This window comes from Polyergus mexicanus, unplaced genomic scaffold (assembly GCF_030449975.1).
Source record: "Polyergus mexicanus isolate NDT 795.1 unplaced genomic scaffold, iyPolMexi1.0 SCAF_2, whole genome shotgun sequence".
Classification (NCBI taxonomy): domain Eukaryota; kingdom Metazoa; phylum Arthropoda; class Insecta; order Hymenoptera; family Formicidae; genus Polyergus; species Polyergus mexicanus.
The window spans coordinates 2,459,382-2,478,263 of NW_027223322.1; the positions used below are offsets into that span (position 1 = coordinate 2,459,382).

Genomic DNA, 18,882 nt, shown 5'->3' on the forward strand with positions numbered 1-18,882 from the left:
TATTCTCCTTTAATATCAAATTGAAATACTCTGATTTTGAAAAAGGAACATCTGTTTTTTGAGATACGTCTAGTATAAATATCGTGTAAAATTATTATCAAACAAAAGTCTCTCTCATTTGATGTCACGAACACATCTTGCCTTAAACTTGAATTGTAATCTAAATTTTGATAATAATGAATTTGTTTTCTTCTATCATAACTTGTGTCTCTTATTAAAAAATTATTGACATATCATTCTAATAATGTCGCTAGGCGGGCGTGAATTTAGCGACATTCTGTCACAGCTGACCTGCTTATCCGAGACGTGGTATATAGCGATACGTGCGAAATGTCGAAAAGCTCGTTCTCCGGAGAGATTTCGCTCAGTAGAAAGGAGCTTTTGATGCTCGTGAGGTTCGGCATCGCGTCCTTGGTGCGATCGGAGAAACGCAACGTGAAGACGAAGAGGGAATGTAAGGAGAAAGGTGGCGAGGGTAGGGCTCGACAAAAAGGCGGTTCGTGTCCGAGGCTAATGCATCCGTGGAGCGCAAGGGTCACGAAACTAGGAGGCGACCTGGAAGCAGGAAGAGGAAGAAGAAGAAGAAGAAGAAGAAGAAGGGGAGTGGAGAAAAGAGAAAGGTCCATTGACCCGGTGGCACACTTCCACTTCCATTTCCATTTCCAGTGGCGGCGGCGGCGGAGTCGTGAGGCATATCGAGCCAGCGAGAATGCATTTGCTGCGCGCTCGCGCGTACGGATGCACACGAACAAGATGTGCGCATGGTGGATGCAGAGTTGAGATAATTCATTGAGAACAATGAGCGCGGCGGCGCGGAATATGCCAAACTGCAGATTGGCTCGCGGAGAATCTTCGTCATTTTATTTCTTACCAAGACTTCCTCGGTTACAGAAGATAAATTCAGCGCGAGATATACCAAAGTCTCTTGAAGAAAATCAAATCCCTGAATGTGAACAAGGCGACGCGGTTGTTACTTGTCGCCTTCTCTCTCTCTCTATGGTATAAACTTCTTAAGCTGCAGTGCGATATTATTCGTCCGCTTTGAATTAGTGACAATACCAATTGGTCATCAGCAATTTCTTATTTTTTACTTTGTTTTTCTCTTTCGCGAAACTTTCATCTTTTATTCTATATTTTCGAAATAAAATCACGAAAACAGTTTCTCAAAAACGATAACAGATTACATAATATCTCTCTTTTTCGGATATCACTAAAAAAAAAAAAAAAAAAAAAAAACTATGTAACCGACAATTTTATGCAGCAATCCAATACAAATATTTAATTACATCGTAGAAATATGTTTGATTGCCAATAAATGTATTATTTGCATAGGACGGTGTACGTTATGACGACAGGACTTTCTCCTATATGCGTTAGCGCTTGATTTCACTCACGGCTATAATAATCACCGTACGCGCGCGCGAGTACGCGACTATATCTATCTATTTATTGTATGCATGAGGCGCGTAAGAGGACTCAAAAGCCTTTAATCCTGCCGAGCCTGCGCGCATGCATATATTGTACATACATCAAGCGAATATACACGATAACGGCGGCGGCAATCGAGTACACATCTCTCTCTCTCTCTCTCTCTCTCTCTCTCTCTCTCTCTCTCTACGGGATTTTATTTGCCCGGTCGTGTGTATCGACAACGAGCCGACAACGCATACCGGGCGCCGTGCGAATGAAATTGTAGCACTGCACCCCCAGTAGCGCACGGTCAAATAAGCCTGCGAGGCGGAAGTGTTTGGCCATCGCCAAAATTGGTTTTGCCATTTCGCGTTCCCGGAACTTGCTTTCCCTTGACTCGCTATGAGCCTCACTCCCGTGATCAATATCGCCGGTACACGTGATGTAACGCGCGCCTTCGTCTAGCATTCGTGTGTCACCGTTATTGCGGATTTAACACCGATTGGGAGCATTCGATGTGCGCATATAGCTAAATCCAGGTTCTACGATTTCTTTTTTTCTCCCGCCTTTTTTTTTTTTTTTTTATTATAATGGAGACAGGCATGAGCTTAATATCAATTATTATAATCTGATTAAAATATGCTATATGAATAGATAGTATAATATAAATGAAAATATATTGTGAATGATAGAGCCTTAAAAGAAGTCATTTAATTCACTGCAAAAAGAATATGGATCCACTGTTTTTATACAAGTAAACTGAATAAAATATTTTCATCTTTAAACAAGTATTATAATTTTGAAAATAGCGATCATAAAAATCTCGAGTACCATTTGTATATTTTATTTTATATTTAATATTATATTAAGAGAGACAAGTTTTATGAAACAAAGAATTTAATGATAAACAAATATGAATTTCTAGCTATATACTTTTCTCGTTACGGTACTCTCTGTTCTCTCTGCGCGACGATGGATTCAAATAGAATTCTGCCAGTACGATATTATGGGCAGTTGTTGTCTGTGCGGCAAACAATAAACGTCCGTTTGATTCAGACGTGATGGTAAATTTATCCAGCAGTTAAGACCATCGTAACAGACCGAATACAATGTGTTTCTGTCGGAATTGCCCGTGATGGACCGGCCGCAACGCGTTCTTAACTGCCGGGCAAATTTACCGCGGAATGGATCACGAAGAGCACGAAACGCGTGATTTACACGCACGAATGAGGTCACTTAAATGGTATCGATATCTTTGGAAAGATAAAAAGAAATGAGGCAAAGAAGATTCGATCAAATTTGCAGATGCTAGAGATATTGTCAACTTAAACGGAGAAAATAGAGGGAAAGAGAAAAGTTTGTTTTTAAATAATATATTTATCTCTTTCATATTTGAATATGTATACGAGCGAGAATAAAATCCAATATTCAATTATATTTAAACATCTTTGTACAGAGAACCGCTATTCCGAATTTCCTCGCTACAAAAAAGATCCGGAGGAACAAAGGCGCTTATCGGTTTCTTTTGAGCGAGATGAATCGTTCGATGGGAAAGAAATGCCGGAGGAAAAACGGATAGGACGGAAGAATTAGCTGGCGAACGAAAGACGGAGCGGAAAATAATCGTGCAGCCTATCTTCGCGGCAGGAAAGAAGAAAGGGGAAGATTGTTAGGATATTAATATCTTTGAACATCACCACGAGAGATCCTCTCTCGTGCCTTGAGAGCGTAAAAGCGAGATTTTCACGGATTGCTTTCGTTTCCCTCAAATTTTCTCGAGTCGTGGCTTTCGAATCTCCTCTCGCGGAAAATGCTGTCGCGATAAATCCTGTCGTCTCCTAAGCCACTAAATTCACTAATCGACGCGGTGAAAATTACAGATTAGTTGCCGAAGAAAAGGAGTTTTCGTTATAAAATGAAAAATTGCGAAAAAACGAGAAAGTAGACGAATTTTTATTCCATCTTCTTCGGTCTCTGTTTAATCAAACTAAGAAGACAATTTTTTGTCGCTTCCTATATTCATCTTGTATCTTTTTTCGGATTCTATGTTTTATATAAATTGATGCGACGTTGCATTAGCGAACTGTAAAGAGATTTAGCTTGATATTTTTCTTCTCTTCTCTATCCTTCTTTCTACCTAGGTTATATTTTTGTAAGCGTCGTTTTTGTAAGGTCGTTTGAAGGAACAGGCGGATAAAATAGCGCGTTATTCAACTCCCGCTTCAAAGGCAACGATGCGCGAACGCCCGAAATCACCCAATTCATTCTCATATCGATTTAACATCCTCCCGTCCGTGTACGACGACGACGACAACCTCGACGGGCTGACATATCCCGAGCATGAAGTTCGCAGGCTATTTCCTATATATCTATCTTTTCTCGAGAAAACGCGCGTAGTCGACCGATAAAATACCCTTATCATCGCCACATTAAGCAGTGTCAGGCGATAGATCAAATAACAGAATTGTATGAAAATGTAAATCGATACATATAGCGGAATTGAACATGCACGTGTGAGCGCATCTACGATTTTATTATATTGAATTAAAAAAAAAAAAAAAAAAAAAAAAAAAAAAAAACCGGCTGAATGTTCACTTTATGAATTAAATTTTATTGCTCTACTTAATTATATGATAAAGGTTTATAAATATATATATTGGATTAATTGAAGAACATTCTCGTTGACTATTTTTAGTGAGTATTATTAGAAATGAAAACTCCCCGTCAACAACACAATAAATTATTCAACTTCCTGAACTAGAACGATTATTCGGGCTCACACGTGATGGATACGTCAGTTGACGATTCGACATTTAAGATCGTCCCATTTAGCACTCGCAACGTTTGTCTAGATTGTACGTTGATGTCGGAGAAAAGAGCATTTCGATTATACCGTGGGTCGTCCCACTGACCCATATCGATAAACGCTGCGGTAATATTCTTCCCGACCACTTTCGCTATATACGTCAGAATGTGATATCACAACTTTCACATCGAAAAAAAGAACCGAAGAATCCATAATTATTGCCGATTCATGCATGATTAAGAGATAATTTTTAAATAATTCAAAACATTATCTTATAATTTTACATCTTTTTACATTGATTTGTATTTGTTTTTATATCAAATCTTTATATCAAAATTTATAAAATAGTTTAATTGAATTCGAGCGTACTTCGCACGAGTTCTTGCTTCTCCTTAATATACATATAATGCTGACTAGTTAATATCTCGATCTCTGAGCATTTCTTTGAAACGGAAGGTGTAAAGTGAACCGGAAGTAATCCGTCGCGACAAAATCTAATCTCGTACTCGTGGCGAGTACATAGCCGGCGGAATCGTGGCAATATCGCGATAAAAGTGCATAGCTCTTTTCTTTTGCAAGAACAGACGATTAAAGATGTCTTTCCCGGGAAGTGTAGCCGTCGGGCAGCGTTTTCGCGATTTTCAAGACGCCAGCACATTACGAGCAGGAAAAGAATGTCATATCATGGTATATTGCTGCCGGCCAACAAAGAGGAGTCTTTGGGTTATAAGAAGGGAGGGAGATACTTGCATTCCCGCGCAAAGAATTTCCCTTTCTCTGCGCTCTCCTTCCCGGCAGGCTCTACGTGTCTCTCTACGTATCACGGGATCGCCTTTCCTCCATTTTCCCGGTTTTTCCACGTCCCTCAGGAGTGTGTCTTTCAACGAACGACCTGAAAGGCGCTCGTCCTGTATTAAAGACGCGCTTCGCGATGCGTATAACTTTTTCAAGACGATTCTTTCTCTCGTCGCTTCAACTTTATGGAAAGACGTGCGCGCTCTTGTGATTAATAACTTTGCGACAAACTGAAACGTCACACGACTCTTTGAAAAGATGTAATATCTTCAGATTTAATATTTTACTAATTAAAGCCAATTAAATATTACAAATACATAGTAAAAAAGAAATAAGTTTTCAGGCAAATATAAGATTATGAAAATATTTAAATTACATACCGCGCGTCAAAATAATATTTTCAATATTTCATATCTTTAATAGCACAAATAGAAACATCGAATCTTTTCACGTGTCTATATTATTTTCTGAACACGTTAAAGTTTCTGTCTATCAACTATACATTTCGATGTCTGTTTCAAATGTTGCATTTTGACAAAGAGCGACCGTTAAAAATCGACACTCGCATTGCGCTATCGTCAACATTGTCGTCATCGTCGTCATCGTGACGTGACTGCATCGCCGGATACCAATTGTGTAGGCGACAGAAGCGTGTCGGTCCAGAGTCAACCGCATCGGGCAGAAGCGACGGCGCCGGGGTTCGTTGGCCTCCCTTGGCCCACATCACCGCGCCTCGGTTATGGCCTTCTCTGTCTCGCAGGCGGCATTATTTACGGACCTGCATTTTTCATCGGCGGGACGGTTGGTCTATCATCGGGCGCGGCCTCGGAAATTAAAACGGGCCCCGGCTTCATCGTAACCTCGAACGGCAGAAATCGTATCGATGGGTTAAAGCTTTAATCTCATCGGAATTTAGGTTTTAACGGAAAATCTCTTGGAATCTGTCTTCGTCTCTCTCTCTTTCTCCTTTTTTTTCTTACAAGTTTTCAAATAAATTTTTAGATATTTAGATAGGAGATATATTTATGAAAATATATATTTAGAGTTTATTTATCTGTAACTTAAAATATCCGCTAGGAGATAAAGTTTCCTTGAAAGCGCGATGTATATTTTTCAAGGATAAAATTAAATAAGATGCAATTTAAATTTCGGAAATTTCTCGTTATTTCCGAGGTAATCTGATAATTTCAATTTTGCAACGTTCTACGTGCGCGCATTTTAACCAAAACCGGAATTAGACGGTTATTATTAGTGGCTTAACCGGCTCTCTAACTAACCTGCGATGGGGCGAATTTTCCTCACCGGCATGTATGGATAATAATTAATTATCGTCCGGCTCTCGGGGGAACGCAAAGACTGGTAGAGAACGGCGTCTAGTGGTAGAATCGTAGCAGTTGCCGGATGTCCACAGAGATAGAATTTGTATACGCGAAGCCCGCTTCCGCCCGTGTATCCTCTTCTCCCGTTTTCCTCTCCCCACGATGACGGACTCCTGTTTGAGCTTAATTCGATATCACGCGGTAGTGATCAAAGCTCCGGATTTCGAGGCTGAAATGGCGGATTGTTCGCAAAGTCGATGTGTATCGGCAACCGGATTTCTCGTCGCTGACCCGCAGACGATATCCCGCTTTGTTGCCCGCAACGATGGTTCGATCGAATGCGAATGCAAAATATCAGAGGCACATGGGCAATTAAAAGTTTCAATAATATTAAACGAAACGCTTTCTTAGGGATATTATATTTAACTGTATAAAGTGTGTGCATATTTATTTTAGCCATAAATATATTACAATTAAAAATATATTTATTATTTAATTTCGCGTAGAATCGACTTTGAGAGAATATTTTTTCAACATCATTATATATACTTAATTATCTTTTCGATCTGATCAAACTATAAGTTTTTATATGTATTTAATATACATGTATGATCCGTTTCTGACATTAACGACATAAAAAGATGGCCAATTGTTCGTGAACAATTAATATATATAATTATTAATTTAAAAGAAATAGATTTTGTGTTTCATTTACTTTGTTACAAAATTTTGTAAAAATATGCATAACCAATTGGCAAAATCGTGAAGAAGTTTGTAGGTTTTCTACACACGGTGTATTTTGGATCTGCCGAGCGTTCGCGAAGTAATGGAAATCTTTGACTCGATATAACTTTCATCATACGACTTTCACACGTTCTTCAGGAGCGACAATGTGCCCGGAAAAAAAAAGAGGGAAATCTTCGGAAAATATCCATCCTAAATCCTAAGGTTCCTATCCGAAATAGTGAAGAAGTAGTAAAAAGAATAAATCGGAACGATACGTAAAACTCGACAGAAGACTCGAGAGCTTCTTCACCGAGCCGTAACGCGGGAGAATCGGTCGGGTCATAAAATCCCGCATATCGTAAAAGAGATCAGTTGAATCTTATCCTCGTAGTTGATAAGTCTAGAAAAGTTTCGATTCATTCGTTCGGTCTGACCTCGCGATAGTCGATTTTCGACTATTCACGCCCTCTTTCATCCCTATACTTACGACGAATTGATTCTGCACTTTCTACCCATAATTTACATAAACTTTGTGCTTTGCACAAAAATTTTCCTCAAGTCAGAAGTAATTCGAATTCGATATTTGACAAAACCGTTTAACGAAATCCAGAATCGATCGCGAAGTATGGAATACGCTTTTTCGAATATCCATGTCAATAATATGAAAAATTGAATAAAGATATTAATTTCACAAATTGCGTATATATTTGCACGCGCGACATTTAAAACATATATAATATATTCTATTGTATTATTAAAATATAAAAACATAAAAACAATAATTAAGATAAAATGCTATGAAATATTAAATTTTCTTCCTAAAGCGTAAGAATAAAAATATCATTTCTGCATACATTTGAAATAAGATAAATAAGTTTTATTTCGTTTTACTCTGTCACGGTAAAACGCTTTAACAACCGAACAGCAAAACGCCAAGTAAAATCGCTTTCGCTTCGGAAGACTAATAATACCACGCATCCCGGTATATTGCACCGCGGAAAAATGCGATTGTGTCATCTACAATGTGCTGTTGCAACACGTTCTACGATTCGTTTCCCAGCGCACACATGTGCCCTGGCAGCCTTAACACGGCGAGATGATACACGGCGCGGCCTCGTTGTTAGTTACAACGATCGGACGGCAGCAGTACATCCCGGAGAGAGAGAGAGAGAGAGAGAGAGAGAGAGAGAGAAGAAAAAGAAGAAACGACGAAGAAAGCTGGAAAGTATGTCGTTGCACGCGAGAGAGCGAGGTTGATTATGGGAGCTGCGCCGCTGTTGCACTCCAGCGCTACTTTATTGCAATTTGCAGTGCAAGATTGTTGCACACAACTAGGCGAATAAAACGTTCGCCTTGTGAATGGGGAATGATTATTATAGATATACGATGCGGCGCGTGCGCACGTTCTTCTCTCGGTACGATAATAATTCTCGCGCTCGTTCGCGTCTTTCACGATCCTTTGTCTTCCGGCGATGAATAGCGCGAATATCTCTCGCGTACATAGAATTCGAACACTTTCTTTAAAAATGCTGCGATTTTATGCATATTGAAACACACACATTATTCGTGGACAGTATGTACAAAATGTTTTCAACGAGTTACTTTCGCGCATACAATTTTGTATCCTTATTATTGCAATTTAATATAATTTTAATTATTTTTATAATCATTATTATCATTACACTATTGTAGATCATTTTTTATTATAAAGCTAGCATTATATAAAATGAGCTATAGTAGTAAGATATTTATTACATTAGTGGAAAACCGTGATACTCTTCTAAGTCGTTAAAAGCATTATGCTAGTTTGATGTACGATTATCTCGTGCCTGACTTTGTCAAAAAGAATAGTGACGACAACGAGGACGACTAATTGTAAGTCGCTGGCACACGTGTGATAAGAAGACGTGGGATAGTCTTAATAATATCCCTCGGCTTAGGCGTCCGCCTTTGCCGACGCGATAAGCGATAATAATATCTGTCATTAGTAAGCCGATAAAAGAAAACGTCTCGTATCAGCAACAGTCAAATGCAATCCAGTTGTACGCATAATAATAAAATACTGGGAATTTCCAGCATACAATAAATTATCAAATGGAAAAAACTGTTTAAAAAAATTTATATCATATTTTCAAAAGCTTCTCTCATAAAAACGATAAGACGAACTTTTGATAAGTGAACGATTCGTTAGCTCTGATACGTCATGCGTATCAATTGAGAATTGCAGAAAAGATAATATGTACTTGATTCTCTTGAGGGAAGAAGAAGGTTGTAATTTAAGGACACGTTAACTTGCTATTACCACAATTATCTAAACTCGACAAAAAACACAGCGCGCGCGCGCGATCGTACACGCCACCACAATTACATCCAACTAGATGTAACTGCTTTTTGTGCACGGTACAATCCTGTACGCTAATTTACAGAGGCTTTGGCTCTACGATTAGGTCAGGTCGCTGCCAGCTTTTATCTTAGACGTGGCTGCAATTATCCTGATTTTTCCAGAACAACCACAAGCGGGCTTACGATTGCGAAAGCCTTGAGAATACATCGTGATACAAAGCAATTTTTTTTTTACGCTGATAAGAAATATAGTAAAAGATCTGAGAAAATAAATTTTTTGGTCTTATTAATAAAACTTAAGAAAATATTTATTATATAAAATTTACAGAGATTTCTGTAATCATAATTAATTAATGTAAAATTTAAATATTAATTATATTTTTATTTCTTTTTGCAATCACAAAGTTGAAAATTCTCGACATTTAGAAATCATTATTAATGACTTGTATATAATGTACTTGTAGCAATTTCTATAAAGTATTATATATTTGATTTCACATAAAGCGAATAATAATAAACTCGTGACTTCGTAGCGAATCTTTCTAAAAACTTGAGCCTATTATTTATCGCGGTAACCTGACACTTATCGCGGTACAGTCAGTCCATATATCCGGCTGCGAAATGCAACCACCGGATCTCGAACCACGTGGCAGGATAAAGGGGGTGTGTGTAACACATGATTCATTGTAAATGAATCTAAGTATTTTCTGCGGTGTGCGAGTAATTGACTCGAGATTATCGGTACTTTATCGACGATATTTATTGAGAGTAAGGCGCGCAGAATATATTTTTCACCGATGAGGCTTTCTCTCTCTCTTTTTCTTTCTTTCTGTGAGCGCGAGAGACTAATTACGATAAATTTTCCTTTGTCGATTTATCGAAATGGCATGAGAGGATATAAAGACGCAAGGAACAAAGTATCTACATTATTTATGTCGTCTCGTTCTTTATGCTCTTCATATTAAATCTCGTTCCACAGAAATAAATCGTCTACTTCGAGAGATTATAATATGTAACATTATGTGTAAAATTGAGCGAAGTATAAGAACAAAAAAAAAATGAAATTTTCTTTTGTCTTATAACAAGTTATCTGTTAAATGTATAAGTTGCAAGCAATGCTGGAACATTCAAAAACTTATTTATCTAGCTTATAATGATCTAATTAATTAGAAAGAGATATATATATATATATATATATATCTACTCCATTTTCAGATATTTTAATTATTACTCTAAAACAATATATATATTGTATAAGTAAATTTTATTTTTTTTATTAAATTATTTAAAATAAGTCTTACTTTCGTATAATTTTTCTTTTATAAAAGGCTTATCTATTCATTTAGAATTAAGAAAATCCTAAAACAACTCTTTCCATAAGAATGGCATTACCGCTAAATGGAGATTCAATGATATATGAACTCGAGTTTAACCGTAAACCGACACATCAAGATCCTCAGCCCTTTCTTGACGTATAGCGAGCGTATATGCAAAAATAGAGAATTATGCAAAAATACGTTCCGCTCGGCGAAGCTTCTCTCGGATCGGGTCACGATCTCGGGTCGCAACCCCACGCACGACATTCCCAGCCGACAATGACGCCCCGGGCAGCATACGCGAGCGTATTTTCTCACGATTTGCATCGACGAGGAGGCATCACGCACCGGGGACCCAGCCCGGCGTAGTCGCCTTTGTGCAAAGAAACGATTAAGACGATGCTTCGATAACGTCATATCTGATAAGACGACGAGGAGTACAGAGTATGGTACTAAAGTGTTTGGATAAATTTCGCAATAGCACAGTCTGTATTTGAAAATTTCTAATCAAGCAGGATCTGTCTAGCGAGTGATGTAAATTAGAAATAAAATTAAAACGAGAAAATAAAATTTTTTAAATAAATTCCACTTTGATAGAATTTAAAATAACTTAAATTTTTTAAATATAGTTCTAAAAATGTACAATATTGATCATTTTAAACAATAATCTCCCTCGAGAGTTTTCTCCTAAAAAAAAAATCAATTTCAAAAAGATTGACTCCAAAGAATCTGAAATTTCAATATACATAAAATCCGATAGATTTTCGCGCTATATAAACGTATTATAATATTCAAACAGTGGCTATACACCTAGCATTTTCCGTTGGAGGCAGTTATCAATTCATTGCCATCATAAGTATAACTCATCTACTCTATTCTCTCTCTATATCTTTCAATTAGCAACGCCTGAGCCGCGCATTCGTATTTTTTGCGCGTTGGTCGAGATTTTTGCGCGTCAGAGCTTTTGTTCGCGACCATCCACGTGGGCGTCTCTCACCCACGTGCTGCGTAGCTTTGGTGTCTCTCCTCTTTGCCCACGTCTGTCCGCATAAAGAAACGTACGGCTCTGGCACAGACGCGGTTAACGGTACTCGAGTGTACTAGAGGAGTCCCTCTACCACCATCTGGCACCACTCCATCCACGTCTGCCCGCCGCTTCTTCTTCTTCATCTTCCTCCATCTGACCTGATTTCCTGACCCACTACTGGAATCGAGAGAGAGAGAGAGAGAGAGAGAGAGAGAGGTGTTGTCGACCACTAATTCAATTATTGCCTTTCGCGGCGCGGGCCTCTGTCAATTTTAGTGACAATCTGATAGTCTGCCCAACATCGACATGACCACCCGCTGCGATGCTATATTTATGGTATTATATCGATACGACGCTGTGGAGAACAATCGATGTCAGAGAGTAGAGAGATTAATGATAGTGTTTTATATCTCTGAACGAATAACGCTGTTTTCTTAAGTTGCCAAGTCACGAAATGGCATGAATGTAATGTATTGCAAATTCTACACCAAATAATATAAAAATCTAGAAAATAATCCAAGGAAACATCTAAGAAGCGTTTGAATAATAAAAATATTGGCTATAATAATCATCTCTTATTTTTTGACAATAATACAAATTTGTGAGATATAATTATTTATTTCAAAAACGCGTAGAAATCCATGAACTAATTTATGCTTCTTTTGAAAAGAAATATGTGTGTGTGTGTGTGTGTATGTGAACTGTTGATTTTATATTCTTCCACTTCTCACTAAATACTTGTCACGAAGCACTCTTTTCTCACCTGAATTTTCGCAAGTAGCGGAAATTCACCTCGCTTCATGAATCATAGAATTTGAGAGCATGGTCTGGCGAGAAAAAGAAAAAGAATTCCGGGAAAACACCGCGGGTAATCTTATACAGTTATATGTGGTATTATATCTAAGATTCGATAGAGCATACGCGCGGTGAGAAGAGTTCGACGGCAACCGGAAGTAAGCATCCGACCACGTAGTTTCCTCCTTGCGAGCGAACGAGCGAAACGGAAGCGAGAGACCGTGCTCGTCGTCCGTGACGACGTCAGCTTTTGTGTTAACCTTTGTTCAAGTCTGCGAAAACTTTTGACTCGCGCGAACTCAACTTCTCGTAGCGCATTCAGGAAAAGCTCCTTTTTTCTCATACTCGCACCTCTCTAGCGACATCACGTGGATTGCTTCCTTCGAGAAGCACTTCCGCCCATGTTGTTGAGAAACTTCTAAAACGTGACAAGTCCTCGCAGAATCACGAGTCCTGTCCCTATCTGCAAAAATATCCGGGTTACAAGAAAGACTTTTCTACGCGAGAACAATTCACGAAATTACTCGTTCACTTAAGTTAGTGATATAAAGCTGGTTCCACAATATCTAAGCACAAATTATTTTTTCTCGTTTTATTAATTACGTAGTAATAATAATATTAATAATAGTATTCATGTATATATATATGTATATATATGTTTGTACCTTCTGCATTAATATCATAATTTCGTCTCTTTCTTTTTTGTATTAAATATAAATGTGCAGAAGAATGTAATGAAAAGCTTGAAATAGCATTTTCGTTTACGTAATCAAGTTACTTCGAGAAACAATTTTGATTCGCCCCGTTATCGATTCGATACTTACACGCAAACTTCAGTTTATTAATGAAATTATATATCAATCACAATTAGAAAGTTTGAGTATGCTCGATAAATGTGTAGGAAGTCAAAAGCACGCATTCTCAAGAACATGATAGAAGAGCAGGTTGGTTTAATTTTTATACATGTGTCGCTTTCAAATCTACGATACGTTATCGTAATTAGGTTAATTTTGTGATAGTAATAATGTGTTATTAACTCGTATCAGGTTTTTTTTTCCACTAAAACAAATAATTTGTCGAATAAAACTATAGAACGAAAGTGTTACAATTGGTATAATAAGGTTGTCTAAAATTATATATATATATATTTATTAATAATATAGATAGTATTCATCCCGCGTGTATATTCTAACCAAATATCTATTGTCAATACAGTCGTACGTAGCGACCTGGTGCCCCGTGTGTGACAAGCAGGTAAGCGTCGAGGGACGGGACACGTGCAAACTACTCGCACACATCCGTAAATATCATCCCAAGATCGCTGGCAAATGTTTGGACAATCAGGTACAGACATTCGTTTTTCCAACGAACGCAGAGAAATATTTCTCAATTCCTTTCAATATCAGATAAGATGGCTAACATATATAGTGGAGCAGTGGAACATTCAAATGTTATATGATATTATCAACTTAATTTTATATTTAAACCAACCTTCTTCTCTCTATCATTTTCTCGAAAACGCTTCTTTCGATTTGTCATAATTTTATCTTGTTTTTTATTTTATATTAAAAATTATATTTTATAAAAATATGTATCGTGTCTCTCATGTATAATTATTTCGTATTTAATATCTTTTTTATATATTTGTGCGTCATATATGTTCTATATTATTAAATCATAAAATGCGTTTCATTTCTTTAATGGCATACATAAGAAAAATATTTTTATAGAGTAAACATTCGATTTCGATTCGGTGTAAATTTTCACATTTTTCGATGCTTGAGCTGCTATATAAGAAATTAGATATCTTGATAGATGGGATAAGATCTCTTGATAGATGGGAGAAGACCACGTACGGAAATTATGCGCAAAAAAGCAGGGACTGCACCTTCATGTTTGTGGTGGTCTTATCGTCTCGTGTTTCACCTTCGACCTTCCATCTTATCCATCCTATGGTTCTTCAACCCACGAGTCTCTCGGGTTGAGAATATATAAAGTTTCTAAAATAGATATAAGAGAGACCTTTGTCCGCGTAATCCTCGGAGAGAATCATGTACGTGAGATGAATTTAAAGAAGTTACATATGTTGACGACGCGGTTTTCGTAATGTAATATCATTAAATTTTCAATATCTCACAGCAATATTTATAACTTCTCTTGTTCAATTAAATGATAGTTGAAAAATTCACCCTTGTATTCCTCCCAAATATTTTATTTATAAAAAGATTCCTATTTATGATTTCAAATAAAGCAAACATGTTCCATTTATAAAAGATATTCATATATTTAATTATCTCTACATACACTACTATCTCACTTCATTATATACAAAATTTAATTTAAAATTATTTTTATTAAGAGATAACCATTAAATTAATTAAACAAATGCTCATTTAAGATCAGTTCTAAAAAGAATATTGCTCGCATATCCTGCGCCGTCTTTGCCCTCGTAATTGAATCACTAATATACGCGAGATGCTTGAGACGAGACGACCGCATTTTTCTTACTTCTTCGTGACTTTTTCAGAAGAACGAAGAGTCAAGAATATTGTCGAATCGGATTACGTCTTCGGTCACACCAGGCGACGGTACTAGCGGCAAGAAGAACGAGTCGAAGAAAGTTTATGCCACTCGCGGTAGATACCAATGCGATTAAATCTTACCGTGCCGTACGGCACAAGCCGAGAGAGCTTTCGCGATATATCCTAATTCGGATACGGTAAACGAAAAAAGTTCCATGCGAGTTCGGTGCGAGTCGCCGTAGCAATGTCCGTCATTGATTAATATGGCTGTTTGCCGTATCTGAAGTAAGCTATTGCGGAAAGAATCGTTGGTTAAAGGAAACGTTTAGATCCCATTAACCGCGAACAGGACGAATTACACGAGATTGAATAAAATTATCTCCTATGACTTATTTCTTCATTTCTATTTCGCTTTCATTTTATTAATTCTCTTTCTGTTTTTATTAATTTTTGTTATTAATTTATTTCGATATTTTTTCGAAAAACATGTCTCGCTCTATGCTTATAATTTATGAGAGAAGTAAATTTTCTCGTGACATTCATACGAAAAAGACTGCTATTCAAGTTTTCGTGTAGGTCCGATCGCACCAACGTCGGTCAGAACTACTAATGGCAGTTAGCTCTAATCCTTTCTCTCTGTATAATATTGTACATATACAGACATGCAACCCAGAGAAACGGTTGAGCTACGATTAGAGCTGAGCGACGTCGGTGAGAGCGGCCCTTGGAAGAATGTTTTGTCGTCTGCGGTCTATCCAGCGCAACGACAGTCTGCGGTTCCCATTGTGGTCGGTGTGAAAGCTAAGCCTTAACATTCACTTTCACCGTCGCAGTGGACACGTGGAAATTGCACGGCGAGAGGAAAGTCTGTCCCCAATGCCAGAAGGAAGCTGTACCGACGCTTCATTCGCGCGGCGACAAACTGACAACTTCTCATATCGGAGCTCTCTGCCTATTCGGGTACGTATATCGAAATTAATTAAATCAACAGGGAAACCTTAGGAAACATTTTAGAATAAAAAATTCATCCTAAAATATGTATTATAAATATATAATATCATATAATAATGATATATATATATATATATATATATATATATATATATATATATATATATATATATAATATATGTAAATGTGTAATAATATCATATTTTAAAATGTATTATAATTAGGAAATATTAATTGATTATAAAAAATTAAATAAGAGAGAAACTTTAGTTCATCAATCGTTAATTTTAAAACATTATAATTTCCGATAAATTGCTTAGTATTATTGATAGAAAATTGCCTTGCTGCTTTATTATTTATTATTAATGATAATTAATATTATAATAACGATGAGATATATACTTTTTGATTATGACAACTTCTAGAACTCTCGCGTCTAATAAAACTTTTTGTCTTGTCCGTGTAACGCTTTTGTGCTTCTCTTGCGACGACTTTCGTTATTGCCCTTAACGAGAAATTGCTTTTTATTGACTTTTTCACGATACACATGGTCGACCAAGCGAAATTTAGAGCTCACAACTTTTTGGCTTGCATGTAAGAGGCTCAGGATTAATTTTACGTCTAATTCAACTTATCTTCTACCTCATTTTGAGAATTCTGGATTCTAAGAATTTGATCGGAAGCTTAATTTAATTAATAACAAATTAAATTTATTGTCAGCTTTATAAAAAATTAATGTTTTAAATATATAAACTTTTAAAAAGATAATCAATTAATTAAATTTAACTTAAACTTGTTTTTAAATAAACTACAATCTTTGCACAATCGATATTGTATGATGTCTCTCGCAATTCGTACAACGTAAACGTGCGATCGAGTTCTCACCGTAGGGCGATTTGCAACAGATGTTGGCCGTTTTGCTTTATTCCGTTAATGATGAGACGCGCGATGAAAGTCCGCATGATCTGTCCGTTGTGCGGCCATGTTTACGGCACCTTCGAGTACAAAAACGCGAAGCTGACACCCTGTAAACCCGCTGACACTGGGAACTTGCAAGCAGCGGAACTTGCATCGCCCGTATCCGCGAGCTACCGCGTACAAGCGACGAGAGAAGAATTATTGCAGAATTAATAAAGAGCTTCGCAAACATTTATTATCGATGTAAAGCGTAATTAACAAACTTTTCTCGAATAAAACGTTTTTGATATTATACGCTCGTTTCGATATTAATATTTCAATATTGATCATCAACGATACAATTATCCTTTATCGTGAAAAAGAGAGTTTAATTAAAGCAAAGCCTTATTATTCTATTGTATATGTTAATAAAGTTAACTTTATCAATATACGATTTTGTTATCTAAACGAATAATTAAAGATTGTGATATTTTAAATAACAAATAGACTGTCTCGCAATTGAAATTTATATGATTCTACTAATTAATACATTTCGAGACCGACAAATTAATTTACAATATATTTTTTTCACTTTTTTATTCTACAAATTTATTTACTATATAAAAACACACACGCGTGTGTGTATTTATATAGTAAAGAGAGAGAGACGAACAATTTGTACTGCTTCTCAAATAAAATTAATATAATTTTATCATAATTTTTTATTTTCGCGAAAAAATAATCGTATACAATGGACGTGTTTAATTATCATAAAATAATAATAAAGTAGGATCGTTGATAAAGGTGAAAGATACAGCGAGAAAAAAATTTGTTAATTTGACTAAATGCGTTCATCTGATTATCATTTTTTTAATTGAAATATTTAAGTACTTAAGTCAAATACGTCATGTTAGATTTAATATGTCCGCATTTAATTTAGATACTTAAATATTTCAATTAAAGAAATAATAATCAGTTGAACGTATTTAGTTAACAACTTTTTTTTTTTTCAGTGTACAATTTCGACTTATGGAATAACGGCGACAAAAAGGCCGCAAAATCATTTCGCGATATATCGATGTTTGAATATTTAATTTCGCATGATCATCAACCCCGGGAATGATTCCCATAATGACTTATTACGTTCGTTAATTAAACTGCGGATTTTGTTGTAATCAGCGACCGTGGCGGCGACTCGATTCGGTTTACCGCAAACAACGCAATCGAGCACCGCGCTTAAAATGGTAATTAGAAATGCGTTCGTAAATTCTGTTCATTAACGTTACGCCCCGAATGCGTATTCTCTTTGCCGGAAACGCGCGTGCGCACGCATTGCACAGCCGAATTGTTTATCGCACACACGAATGAATTTATGTTTCTAGGAAGCAGCGTGCTTTTGTAAATCACAAAGGGCGGAATGCAAGCGGAACGAGCCGTCGCAAAGTGGCACGTTGTTTCCGTGGATAACAGCACTGAAAATACCTGATGATAAAGCTCGGGCACCGAAACAGCCGAACAAAGTCTTCTCCACGGAAGGTACAGCTTTCTCTTATTTTAATCCCGAATAAATTAAATTAAAACTGCACACCTATAGACAATTATCAGACTGGAGATAAAATTTTTGCATCGTCTTTCGTCCGTCGCTTTTGTATCAATAATAAATTAATTAAACATTACAGATCTATTATCATTATAAACCGGAAGAAGTCTTTGTATTAAGTCTAACATAAAATGAACATAAATCTCTAACGCTATTTTATTTTTACAGTTGAAACATGGAAATATCATGACAAATCAATTTGCTGTCCTGTTTGCGGCGTGAAAGAGGTGCCGATAATTCTTAAACAACAGAAATTTACAACCTCCCGTCTAGCTGCATTTTGTTTATTGGGGTTAGTCATCGAAAAATTGTTGAGATTAATTATTTCTAATCTGCAATAAGAGATTACGTAACTCTGCATATTACATAGCATTG

At 36.6% G+C, this 18,882-nt stretch overlaps 3 protein-coding genes across 11 annotated transcripts in view; 1 reads left to right on the plus strand and 2 right to left on the minus strand.

Moving 5' to 3' along the window:
* Twin (CCR4-NOT transcription complex subunit 6-like twin) overlaps positions 1-18,882 on the minus strand; it is a 219,388-nt gene that overhangs the window by 127,087 nt on the left and 73,419 nt on the right. The gene's annotated exons all lie outside the window — the stretch shown is intronic.
* The window catches only part of LOC138944139 (CCR4-NOT transcription complex subunit 6-like), a 383,005-nt gene that overhangs the window by 60,320 nt on the left and 303,803 nt on the right, over positions 1-18,882 (minus strand). The window lies entirely within an intron of this gene.
* Positions 1-18,882, plus strand: part of LOC138944105 (uncharacterized) — a 95,963-nt gene that overhangs the window by 25,287 nt on the left and 51,794 nt on the right. For 5 of the 7 annotated variants that reach the window (XM_070315011.1, XM_070315020.1, XM_070314988.1 and 2 more), the window contains exons 1-4: positions 15,082-15,173; positions 15,893-16,019; positions 18,290-18,443; positions 18,676-18,799. In XM_070315011.1, the coding sequence (XP_070171112.1) occupies positions 15,936-16,019; positions 18,290-18,443; positions 18,676-18,799 (362 nt within the window). In that variant the 5' untranslated portion in view covers positions 15,082-15,173; positions 15,893-15,935. Of the gene's footprint in view, positions 1-13,752; positions 13,882-15,064; positions 15,174-15,844; positions 16,020-18,289; positions 18,444-18,675; positions 18,800-18,882 lie in introns of those variants that run through there. The other 2 variants (XR_011448653.1, XM_070314995.1) reach the window with 2 other exon arrangements.